We start from the raw sequence: 12,515 nt of genomic DNA on the forward strand, positions 1-12,515 counted from the left end.
TGCTCTAGCCGTGTTCCCAGATCCCAACAGTTACTGTAGACACTACAAAGTCATCACAACCAGTAGAAATTATAGCAACAAAGTCCTCATTTTCTTTTAAGCTTTTTCCAAAAGCTCAAATTTCCCTATGAATCATTTAAAGCCGCAGGTTTACCAGAGTACACAGCAGTCAAGACTTCACCACTGAAAAAACAGCAAATATAATTCATGAAATATAACACTGCACTAACCAGCCCCTCCTTCTCCTACTATACAGAAATCATTTAACCTAGATGTATTGTTATAGAGAAACATGCCATGCTGACTTTCAGTCATTTTTCTGCATATTCCATCTGACTGGAGGTCAATCGAGAGAGGATTAGCAAGCCTGTAATCCATGCAGGTGGTGGTGTGGCCTTGGGCTGTTCAAGTCCTCTCTGTTTAGTATGCAGGCTGGCTGGTTTAGAGAATTGGAGCACACCACTGCTCTGGGGGGATTTTAAGCTAAATAAATAGACAAAATAAAAGAGCCGGAATAAGAAAAGGGTTTCATGGAGAAAGAGGTGATATTAGCTTTGTGATTGAGCAGGGAGAGAGGGATTCGAAGAAGAAGAGGGAGTGGAAAGTCACACTCGGTGCGAGTGTTGTGGTATTTTGTGGGGTTTTTTGGCTCTTAATTATCATGTCCCCGTGTGCTGTCTCTCTTCCCGGCTCACCCACTTTCTTCATCTCCTTTTCAATTTTCTAATTGCATGGTTTTAATTAAAGCCACACAGCAGTGACAGTGAGTCAATTAAAAGCTAAGAAATAGGCACAGATAGTCAAAGGCTGCGTCCCCCCCCCCCCCTTTCCTCCTCTCAGGGAGGAGGGGCATGTTTCCAACCCCTTTTCTGTTAGAGGGTGTATCCACAATACTGTCAAGCCTGAGGATGAATCAACAAGCAGCATCTCTCCTGCATAAATAAGAGATGTAAAATCTCATGCTGGTGCCGCATCAGGGCCCGTAGTGTGGTGATGTGGTGTGTAAAGAGGGATTTCTGGGTCTTTTGTTTGTGTCTACATGCATGGTATATTTATAGAAGGAGGACTCCTAAATGCTGTAAAAAAACAAAACATACCTCATTTATATATATTTTTTTGACTGTTTTCATGCTTTTTCTTAGTTATTTTCTTCTCTTGTTTCATTACTGTGATATCACCTCTCTCTAACCGCTCAATTACTGACGCACTGTAGCCCCCCCTGCCCCTCCCTCTCTCCCCTCCACACTCTCTCTGCTTCGGTATCTCTTATTTTCTTAATGAACATTCTACATATTTCTCCTCATCCCATTTTTTAATTATGCAGCAGCATTTTGGCTGCGGCTCCGAACGATCCTCTCGGTGTCCTACCTGTTTTTTACTCCGGAGGATCTTCCAGCTGAATTGGGTCCTGACTGTATGTTGATTGCTCCTAGATTTCCTCTGCAATGAGACAATTACAGTTGCATCCCCGTTTTTGATGTGCCTTCCAAATAAGTAGGTCAGCTCAGATGAGAGGATTTGTGAGTCAGATACCAAACTACCTCAAAGTTGAGGAAAATCAAACAATTCTATGTAAAAGTCTCGGGTGACTGCTGGAGAGGAAATGCTTGGCACAATACTTACTTCGCAAGTTTTAAGTGAAATTTAGTTTTATATTTTGTCTGCATTTGAAGCGGCATGTTGAGTAAATTGACATCAGTCGCTCTGACAAAACTTGCTTTGAGTTTTCCTGCGATTAACACACTGAAGTGTACGGAGCCCGGGAGTGGCTATAGAAAGAAACTTTTTCTTTTATCGTGCGCACAGATTAATAAATCGGGGCCACGAGATGCTAAATCGTGTCCACGTTTAAATTCTTTGGTGGGCACGAAACAATAAATTGAGGCCACAAGATACTAAATCAAGGCCACAATTTTCTATCTCGTGCGCACGTTTTAATTAATTCATGTGCACGAGATAAGTGTATGCAGTGACAGCGCAGCACAACAGGCTTTCTCCTCTAAGTGTGAAGTCCACTGCACCTGGCTGTGGAGCCTACAGCCACCACAGCCAGTCACTATATTTGTTTCTCTCCATGACCAGTCCCGGACTCCATTAGAGTGAACTCCAGTCCTCAAGTTGACCAGTTTAACCACCAGTTTACAGACCACACGCGGACTGGCCGTCAGGAGCGCCGGAACTTTCATTCAGACATTCAGTATTCAGAGATGCTACTTCTTAATCAGTCCCAAGTTTTGGCTTTTTGTAATCTAGATAACTTTCTTCCCAGATGAATTTAGTGGCCAAATTTATAACTAGTCTGCTACCCCTGACATCAGCAAATAGTTAGCCTACAGAATAAGCAGTCTGGCGGTTTGCGTGAACAGGGTAGCCTGATGGAATAAAATTCCTGGCCAGAATTATTGTTCCAGTCTGCTCTTGTATTAGACATATTTAACATACCCTGTAAAGAGTTTGTACATCAGATATTCTAAAGTTAATTAAGCCTTCGTTTACATTTGAAAGCTCGTCTCCTCTTGTAATAAACTGCAGCCATGGTGCAGCATAATGTTTCATACAAATGTAAAACATTCCATTTACCACAGCTACAAACACTGTGCACGATTTGAAAACATAATACATTTGTCAGATTTATGCAATAGCATGCACATTGCTTTGAAAAGTGCATGGTTCCACTTTTTCTTTTTTTCTTTTTAACGCCGGTGATGGATGTTTGTTGGCATGTGAACACGCTTATTAGAAAATCCACACCCCATCAGCTCTGGCAAATAGTTACAAATGAATGCAGGGATGCTTCATATTTTCCCTGCTCGTCATTTAACATCTCATTCAGGTCATTCAAACATGAACATGAAAGATGACTTTGTACTCAATTTTTATGCATAATATTGACTTTGGGTCCAGAAAAATCGACAAATACACTGCACAGAGCATCTGTTTGGATGCATTTGGATTCATTTAAGTTGCAATGATAAGAAGTACTTTGTACTTCATCAGCAAAACCAGAGCAGTGGCAGAATTTTGAATGAGGGTTCACACTAAAGTACCAAAGTGTTAACATTTTATGTGTTTGCGTCTATTTGTTTTACTCAATTATTTCAATTTAACAGTTTTTTTTTGTTCGTGTCAGGAATAAAATGTTTCAGCATTCAAAAAGAGGGATTTTAGTGGGTTATTTGAAGGTAGGCAGAAAAAGCAAAGTCTCTGTAAGAAGCATAGCAAAAGAGCTACGAGAGGGGTTACAACTTGTGGTGGTCGTGAGTAGAGGAGCATCAAACACCAGATACCAGACCTGCTATCAATTTAAACATAATTACACAGCACTCAACCATGCATACAACCACTCCTTTTGCGCTCATTTATCATTTAACAGAATTTGAAAAAAAAAAAAGTAAAATTGAACACTTACTCGCGGATCAATTTCTATCACGGTGAGAGAAATTTAGAGAGGAAATAGAATTTACGTCCTAAAGGCCCATTAATAATAATAATAATAGCCTGGAATATCTACAGATTCTATGTGACACTTTCATTAATATCCCTGGGTGCTTTTAAATGATTTATTGAACTGTGGTATATCACACCGCAGTCTGCACGTCATCTTTAAATGTTTTTTTTTTTTTTTCCTGCTGGTCTGCATGTTGTTGATAAAATGGGCCAATATTTACACGGTAATTTGTACATGAACCCTTGATAATGGAAGAGGAGAAGTGTTTGCAGGAGGCAGCTCTAGTTTAGCCAGGAAGGTCTGATCAGGAAAGACACATTGCAAAGTACAGCAAAGATAAAGGGGTAAACAGGGTGGGGTAAGAGCTAAAAGTTGCTGACAGAATCAATTTCTGATTTAAAGGAATTAAAAGAAAGCCAAGAAATGGGGATGGAGTATAACTTTTTTTACTTTATCCAAACAAACCAAGCCTTAAATGCAGCAATAAACAGACACAGACTGCCATGTTAGACATAAGAAGATATAGATTTTAATATCTTTATAAACATTTTTGTACTGTTGTTCATCGATGATAAGTTACAGAACAATTTAATTATGGCAAAGAAAAAAAGATGAGTAGGCATACAGTAGAACAAGAAAGAGGAAGGTGAGAAATTGTGCATTAACAAATCAAAAGCTTCTAAAAATAGAACATGAAAATTACGTAAAGAAATCCACGAAAAAAAACTTCAAAACTTGAAATCCCTCCTCCTGACAGGAGGAGCAGAAAACCCTGTTATCATCATTGATGTCACTGATATTGTTTTTCTCATAGTAATACAGTAAATGATTATTATCAGCACTGCGAGTAGTCCTCGTGTCTCCACAGTACAGTTCACATCATTAATACAAACACCATCTTATCAGTACATTTAAGGGAGGCACAAAAGCTCCAGACGTACAGCAAGATGTCCCGTAATAGTCCATCTGCCCATCTGCATTTTACAGCATCCCCTCATTACTTCACGAGCGATTGTCTTGGTCTCAGATCCCCCACATCCATGGAAAATCGCATCAGTTAATAAAGAGGCATAATCCTCACTGCGTGATCCCAGTTTATGCCATGCTCCAGTCAAATTGTCCTTTTAATCGTTTATTGATCACAAGAGTCATTTAAGGTACGCGCACATTTTTTTTCCTAGAGTCTTGTTCTTGTATCTCTTTGAAGTTAAGCGATTGAGGAAAAAAAAAAATGCAGTCCTCACATTCTCAATGAGGGGATGGAGGGGGATCAGTTCATCTCGACCTCACCGGGAAACTGAGAAAACCCCATTTGACCCTTGAACTCTAAGGCTCCTGTCGGGCCCTGCAGCAGGGATTCATCTCTAGGTCCTTTTTTGTGTCTTGGAAAAAAAAAAAAAAAAATCAAAATGAACAACATCGGACGCGAGATATAGACAGACTCTTCATTATTCACAGCTTGATCTCCCAGAGACACACATTGTTTTCCAAGCAAAAGAAAGTAGCAGATGGCAGTCGTCATCTTCTCCAAATAACTAGCAGCGTCATCTTCAGTTCAGTTGCACGGAGGGGGAAAAAGTGGTGTAAACAAAAGCGGTCAGAAAAGAGCTGTGTAGAAATACTGTTAGCAGAAAGTATAGTACCTGAAAAAAGCCAGCATTACAGAGAGAGTCGGTGTTACAATTTGTTACGGCATCGTACAGTGCATGAGCTTACTGGTTGATCTGTTTTATGGCCTTAAAATGTCTGTGGCTATAGATTTTCACTCTGTAGTTACAATGGCAAATCCCTATGTCTGATATTGATCGACAACTCATTGCGATGCTTACACTGCACCTCCTTTGTTGATGAGAAACACCCAATTGTTGTTAGCAGGGCTGCAACATAAAAACTACATTTGGCAGAATAGATGGGAGCGAAATAAAACTTACACTGGAGGCTTTACAGATGAATTGACATTCCATTTATACCTTCTATACCAATTTACAAACTCAAAATTAAGGCTCGATGGAGCACTTGAATACCTGGCCTATCTGTTTTGGAGCCAGCGAGCTAACGAGTTATACCTCACTTGCTCTGTCATCTCTTACCCTTTTTCCCTTTTTTTTTTTTTTTTTACCAAATTTGGGTCGTCTGAGCTCCAGTTGAGTGAAAAGCCAAAGTGAACAAAACACATAAGACACCATGACGTACAGTGAAATCATACTGGCATTGGCAGTGCAAGCTTGGTCTGCAATTCCCCTTTTCATCATCATCAGACCCTCCGGTTTTTGTGAGTCTTTCTCTTGTCGATGTTCGATGCCTTGATTCCTGTTTCAGTCTGAACAGTAAAACTCCCTGCACAACATTTACACATATAGTCGCACTCACACACATACATTAAAGACACACGGGCCTTGTAGTGCAGGAGCAAGAGAGGGTCTGAGAGCTGTGTTTTTCTTTTTTGTGATTAGCATTTCGCTAAACCCTCTGAAGGTCAACGGAGAATGTCGGTATTTGTCGCTATCAAGGCCACAAAGAGGGCGTAGACATGTAGTAAGGACTTGGATAAGGTTGCTCTGTTGTTGGCTTGCTGAACCCCACTAGGGGGGCGAACAGTGGTCCGGGGGGTGCACTTGTGCTTCCGCCGTGTGACCGTACCATCTGGGGACGTGTGGTCATGTTTGCCCCCATCTGTGAAATCCGGGGAGGAATCCTCCTTGTCTACCATGACCTCTTTTGAGTGGTGAACCTCATTGTCACCCTTCCCTTTGCTTACCCTGTTACGAGGCTTCGTGCAGTTCCGAGAACGGCCGGGCCTCGACGGGTGCACCAGGTGGGTCTGCCCTCCAGAGCCCACTGCTACGCCCCGATTCATCGACGGATTCACCGTGCCAGATAAATTGTTAGTCTGGGCTCGGGACTCAGAGTTAGGAACGGTTGGTGAACAGTTGGGGAAGTCCTCCATGCGCAGCTCCTTGAGGTCTTTCCCGACCGTGTCAGCCGGCGCCTGGCAACCCACCGAAGACGTCGAACCCCGGAAACGTTTCAACCACTCCCATAGCGACAGGGCCTTGCAGCCACATGACCAAGGGTTGTCGTTGAGGCGCAGGTATTCCAGGGCGGGCAGCATGTCCAGGCACTGTCCGGACAGCTCGATCAGTGAGTTGTTGAACAGGTACAGGGTGGTGAGACGTTTCAGGTCATGGAAGGCCAAACGGTCGACCCACTCTATCTGGTTTTGGTGCAGGAGCAAACGGTCCAAGGCTCGAAGACCTCTGAAGGTGTTCTGGTTGAGGCTCCACAGACGGTTTCCATGCAGGAACAGGTGGCTCAGGTTGTGGAGATCCATGAAAGTGTCATCCTGCAGGAACTTCAGATGATTATCCTGAGGAGGTGCAGAAAACATGAAATTACAATGTGGCAATACAAAGTCCTGCCATGTTTATATTCAATGCGTACATTATTGCACTGTATTTCTGTACCCCCGCCTCTTGTCGACACGGCACAAATACAGTTTGTGAGTCAGCATCATGCTAACTAATGTTAGAACTGCTGTTCAAATGTGAGAAAAAAAGAAGTAATCTGAGATTTTCTGTTCAAATTCTCAGTCAATAAGCACATGTTGTGTCTTGTTTTCAACTGGAGCATTCACAAAATGCATTGTAACATTAGCTTGTAATTCAGTGCACAATATTTGTTGCTATGTTCATTTATTCAGGATTAAACTATGCATGTTGTGTTGACTGAATTTCGGTATGTGTTGGTTCAAATTAGATTTTCACAGTAATCGCAAACGGTGTACAAAGTGTACCTGCAAGTAGAGATACTGTAGATTTCTGAGGCCTTGAAAGATGTTATTTGGAAGTGAACTGAGCCCACATCGGTACAGGTGAAGCGCATTGAGCCGACTCAGCCCGTGAAAGGTGTCTTCGGCTAAGGAGCGCAGGTGGCGGTTGTCTCCCAGATCCAGCTCCTCCAGCAACGTGAAGCCGTGGAAGGTGGAGGGCTCGATATACGTGATGTTGTTTAAGTAGATCCAGAGTGTGACGGTGTTGGAGCTGAAGTGGCCCCGCAGTAAGCGATGGATCTTATTGTTCTGTAAGAAGATGCGTTCACTGTCGGGTGGGATGCCTTCGGGGACAGACAGGAAGTTGTGGGCTTGGCAAGACACGGTGCTGGGTGCTGTGTAGCAGATACAGTGACGGGGGCAGGACCAGGAAAACTCGAGGCCACAGAGAACCAGCAGGAACTCCAGCCCGCAGCCTGTGTACACACACATACAAGGGAAGACACAAGAAAAGGAAGAAATTATGCAACTGCAGCATTTTGATTTGACATTTAGACGTAGTGCCTCTGTGGGTAGTTAAAAAGGTTAATTATGTATGAACGATTCAAAGTGATGATAGAGGATCTTTGGGGCTCCATTTGCACCTAAAGGGGGATGTTAAAACGCTCTAAATGACAATGCATAAAAGCTTATGTTAAGGAAGTACAGTGTCATTTTTAGTGTGTTAGTCTTTGTTATTTAGCAGTAAAGCTAAGGCTGCTGGAATTTTGGTTTGGTTTGGTTTGCAGCAGTTTAAAACAATTTATCCACTGAAGATCCTGAATATTTCACTCTGTACCACAAAAGTCGACCATTTGACCATGAAAGCCTGTACAAAACTTCATGTCAATCTGTAAAATTTTTGTTTTAAAATTTCAGTCTGGACAAAAAGGCTGGACAGGCCAACATTTCTATATCGCTTGCAACTACTGTTGCTAAAAATGAACATCATATTTTGTACTGAAACCATACAATGGACAGGAAACAACAACACAAACTCTGTAGCGGAAAGGTTTAGATTTTGCAAATGAATCCATCATCTAATTCTGTGCCAATCGAGGACGAGCACTGCTCATCTGTTTTATGTTTGTTGTCACAAAGAGCAGCTGGTGGCACAGAGCGCCGTGACCCTCACAGTTTACAGCCGATCCACTGAGTGTGTTTCGGTCTTCTGAAGAGAGCTATCAACAACACCTGCTTCACCGAGATGTCTCTGTAAAGCTGACTCCATCCCCACTGCAATACTCGAGTCTCATTCAACACATATGCAGCTTTTTTCTTTTTTTTAAATTACCCTTTCCGATATTGTGCCGCCTTCGGGAGATGAGCTATTAAGAGTCCAATCCCTTCCCTGAGTCCACTGGCACTTCTTTGCAGGGAGCAGAGGCTGCAATCAGTCCGTTTGCGTTGTTAAATGGGGAGTTGAACGCTTATTTTAAACTCGTAGTAAACTGCTCTGAGGCGTCTTCTGATCGGTGACATGATTCCTCAGATCCGTGAGATGCTAGATATGACTTATCCACAGTCTCGTCTAAAAAGAGCACAACTCGCAGCCCATCGTGAAAGTTCCATCTGACAAACCCTGGCTGTCTTCTCCTCAATTTAATATTCACGGCGTGGTGGAGGCTTGATTCACTGCCTCTAATCGATATGCCTCTGTTGCCTTATACCTCACCCCGTAATCCTGCGTCTTTTATGCTGGAAATTCAGGAGCTGAATTACTCTCCACCGAGAGACAGGCCTATTTATCTGAATGTATTTTCTTGCCAAACTGTGGCTAAGCTGTGACATTCAGCGTCTGACTCCACTGACCTTTAACAGTAATTCTCTGTGTCTCGTCGCAGAGCTGGAGCACGAAGCCATGTGTCACCTGAACAGGAGTGTGCTCTCTCGGGCACGGATCTAATCCTATTTGTTAAACCCTGCCACTGGGCAACAATGGAAATGCATGCATCCTCCTAAACCAGAAATATGCTCACTAAATGAGGCGATTTTTCACGGTTGAACACTGTCGAAAGGTTGACTGAGTGTGTGTTCATGTGTGCTGGTATGCAGGTGAATGTCTTGTGTTTGAGACCATGAGGGAATGACAAAAGGCCTTGTTGAGGCTTCTGATGATCTACATGGGGACATGGATCCTTAAAAAATTTACCAGCTAGACCCAGATTTGTCACAAATAAGAAAGCTGTTACACCATTTCTCACTCGGCAGGTGTTTTATTTTTTTTCACCTCAGTTTTCCTCTGTGCTTGCCGTTTCCATGAAAATGTATCAAGCATGGCACCCACTGAATGGGTAAATAGGTGAAAATGTTTTGCATTAATATTGGGGAAATAAAGGTTTGCTTCATTTATCAGACAAACAAGACAAGACATTATACATTTTACTCGTTGCACTTTGAGGAAAATTTGTCCTCCACTATACTTGAGATGCAGCTCTCTAACCCTTTAATTTGGTATTGTTTCACGTTATTCATCGATTGACCCTCGCAGAAGAAGCAGTTTGTAGAGGAACTCGCAAAATAAAACAAACGGAAACCTTACTTTTGTTTTTATATTTGCTCCGAGATTATACCGATTACAATCTCTTGTCTTTGCAGGAATTCATCCAAGAGATTGCATTATTCAGAAAACTGATCTTCTCACACCAGTAATTATTTTTGAGGCCTTAAACTATTTCCATTAACACCTTACTTCATGCATGTCTTCAGTGAAATTAGGTAGCAGATTTCTAACAGGAAAATTATCTGAGCAAGCGAGAGACAGAAAGTGATAAGCGTGATATACGGGGCAAAGCGAGAGAATGAGAACGTAGATGCTGCCTCGATAGCGAGACAATTTGAATCAGTGATCTGCTAATCATGTTGGACACATAAGGATGCGCCTCCTTTCCTCTCTCCTCAGCTTGTCAGGACAAAGTAATAGATTCTTTACCCTGCTGCATTTGTTCTTCTAAAGTGGCTGTTTTTACCACTTTGCCAAATACTGTACATCTATTAACAGAGAATAAAGTCATGGAAGGTCTTCCTCTATTCTTTCCCCATGAACTTTGCCATAAAAATATTCCACATGAAGATTGTGTGTCAGGGAAGCCCTTAACACTGTTTTCAGCCACACTCAGGGCATGTGTGAATGATGTGTATTTACACAGACTGAGGCTTTAATACTGATCTCGGCAGTATTTACACCACTGAACACTGCATTACATACAGATGTTAACAAATCCAAGCGTGCATCACATAAACACTACACGTGGTTTATTGTATTTCTCTGTGCATAAGCCTTCTATGGATGCACAGAGATATATGTTCCTGAACATCAACACATGCATCAGCTTGCACAATGAAGGAGGTGGATCATGTCAGTGTGACAAGCATTAAAGGCTCATTGACTCCTGCTTACAGCGCTTTGAACAGGAAGACTGCTTTTCAACACAGAGGAGAAATTAAGTATTATGCGTGAATGCTTTCCTTAAAGGAAAATGTAAAGAAATTAATGTGTGTCATAACGCCATTATGTGCTCACGCAAAAAGGCATTCAGCTTACATTGTTTTATATAAACAGCTCTGGACATGGCGGAGCCTATATACGCCAACAGTGCCTATTGGAATTTGGCAGAATAAAGGAGAGGCTCTGAAAGACAGATAATGTGTTTTTGGAAAGGAAAAGGCGCAGCTATTTCTGGTAGGAGTCTCGCCTGCGTATTAACGCTCTCGTCACAAGTCTCTCGCCTCCAAATCTCTTCCCATCGAGTTTCCTATCACCCCTCTCCCTCCCTACTGGCTACAGATGACAAGCTATGGATGGCTTTTCAAGGGGAGAATCACGTTTAACCCCGTGACACCACCATCACCACCAAGTTTCCCTTTTTTTAAATTTCTTTCAGGGCGTAGAAATGGAAATAGATAAATAAGTGACTAAAACAGAATGGTGCGGGTCCCCTGATAGACAATGAGAAGGGACTGTGGAGAATATCAATGAAACATAGTTCACACTAGATTTGCCCTCATGAATAACACATCTCTGCTAATAGGGGAGAAATGGTACGTCTGTAAAGCTGCGTGACTCTGCCCGTCATTAGACTGGACAAACTCAATTTCCTGTGTCTCGCTGAAGACGCTGATAAGCACCCCTGTGTTTTCGCTGCTGCTATTGGATGCTTCTAAATAACTCGCTCCGCAGTCAAAAGGTGCTCGCAATCGTGCACATGCTCATTGTGGGTAATAATGGTAAACTAATACATTTGATTATTGATTGAATGGGCCCATTCTTCTTGGAGCATGGCTTTAAACTTGCCTTTCTATTTCTCTGTGGACAACCACTGTATGTATTACAGTCTGTTTGATTTCAATATATATTATAGATCTGTGTTACAATGCTGATTTGCACCTGTATCTTTGTGTTATAAAACTATATATTATTATATATAATTGAATTTATGCTGCAATAACATCCCCCAGTGGCTCCACTGGAAGTTCCCCAGATAATTCTGAACCACTTTATTTCCTGTATTATTAGTTTTCTACTCCCATTTATACATAATCGGTCTAATTTATCCCAAATCTACGGTATGACATAGTATGATTGGTGTGACTGCACTTTTCATCAATTTTTTTAAGACATTATCTGCAATATAACTTTCAATATTTGGGTGAAGTCCTAATTTTTTCAGCATATCTGATCAGTTTATATCTTTTGTTTTATATGCATATACATATAGTTACATAATGTATCTCTTGTACATTACATTGTAAGCATCATTGAACAGACTTGAAAAAAAAAATCAAGGAATCTTGACTGGAAAACTGGAAAGACTTATTGTTTTTAAATGATGAATTTTGCATGAATGAGTTTCTATATTAGTTTTATTTCCTTGGTTTCACAGCAAAGTGAAAAATCCTTTGATTAGAGCATCAGCCCCTGATATTTCCAGTATGGGTCAGTTATTGCATATGAATTCAAATTAGCAAGGTTGTAAGAAAATCAGAAATGCACAAAGTATTTATTGTTCAAGGATAATGAAACTGCTATAACAGCACAAAAATATTACTTTGACTCAAGCTGTTTCTCATTAGCATTTTTAAAGACTTCCTGTGTTGACTTGTTAAAAGTCCTGATTAATGGCATTATTCCCTGACTGAACAGCAGACTCACACATGAATACCCCTGCAAACAGCTGTGATCAGGGAACATTTGCCTCTGAATATTTGTTTTTTCCCCCCTTTTTAACAGTTGACTGCAGAATGTTAAAGTTTTTATGT

At 41.5% G+C, this 12,515-nt stretch overlaps 1 protein-coding gene across 1 annotated transcript in view; it reads right to left on the bottom strand.

Annotated features, from left to right (window-relative positions):
* Nucleotides 1-3,954: 3,954 nt before the first annotated feature.
* rtn4rl1b (reticulon 4 receptor-like 1b) overlaps nt 3,955-12,515 on the bottom strand; it is a 139,088-nt gene continuing 130,527 nt past the window's right edge. Inside the window, exons 2-3 of the mRNA XM_069161428.1 lie at nt 7,242-7,693; nt 3,955-6,815 (exon numbers count right to left, since the gene is read on the bottom strand). Coding sequence (XP_069017529.1) covers nt 5,925-6,815; nt 7,242-7,693 — 1,343 coding nt within the window. The 3' untranslated portion in view covers nt 3,955-5,924. The remainder of the gene's footprint in view (nt 6,816-7,241; nt 7,694-12,515) is intronic.

The sequence above is a fragment of the Embiotoca jacksoni genome, unplaced genomic scaffold (assembly GCF_022577435.1).
Source record: "Embiotoca jacksoni isolate LCO1_2020_lvr unplaced genomic scaffold, fEmbJac1.0.p SCAF_28, whole genome shotgun sequence".
Classification (NCBI taxonomy): Eukaryota; Metazoa; Chordata; class Actinopteri; family Embiotocidae; genus Embiotoca; species Embiotoca jacksoni.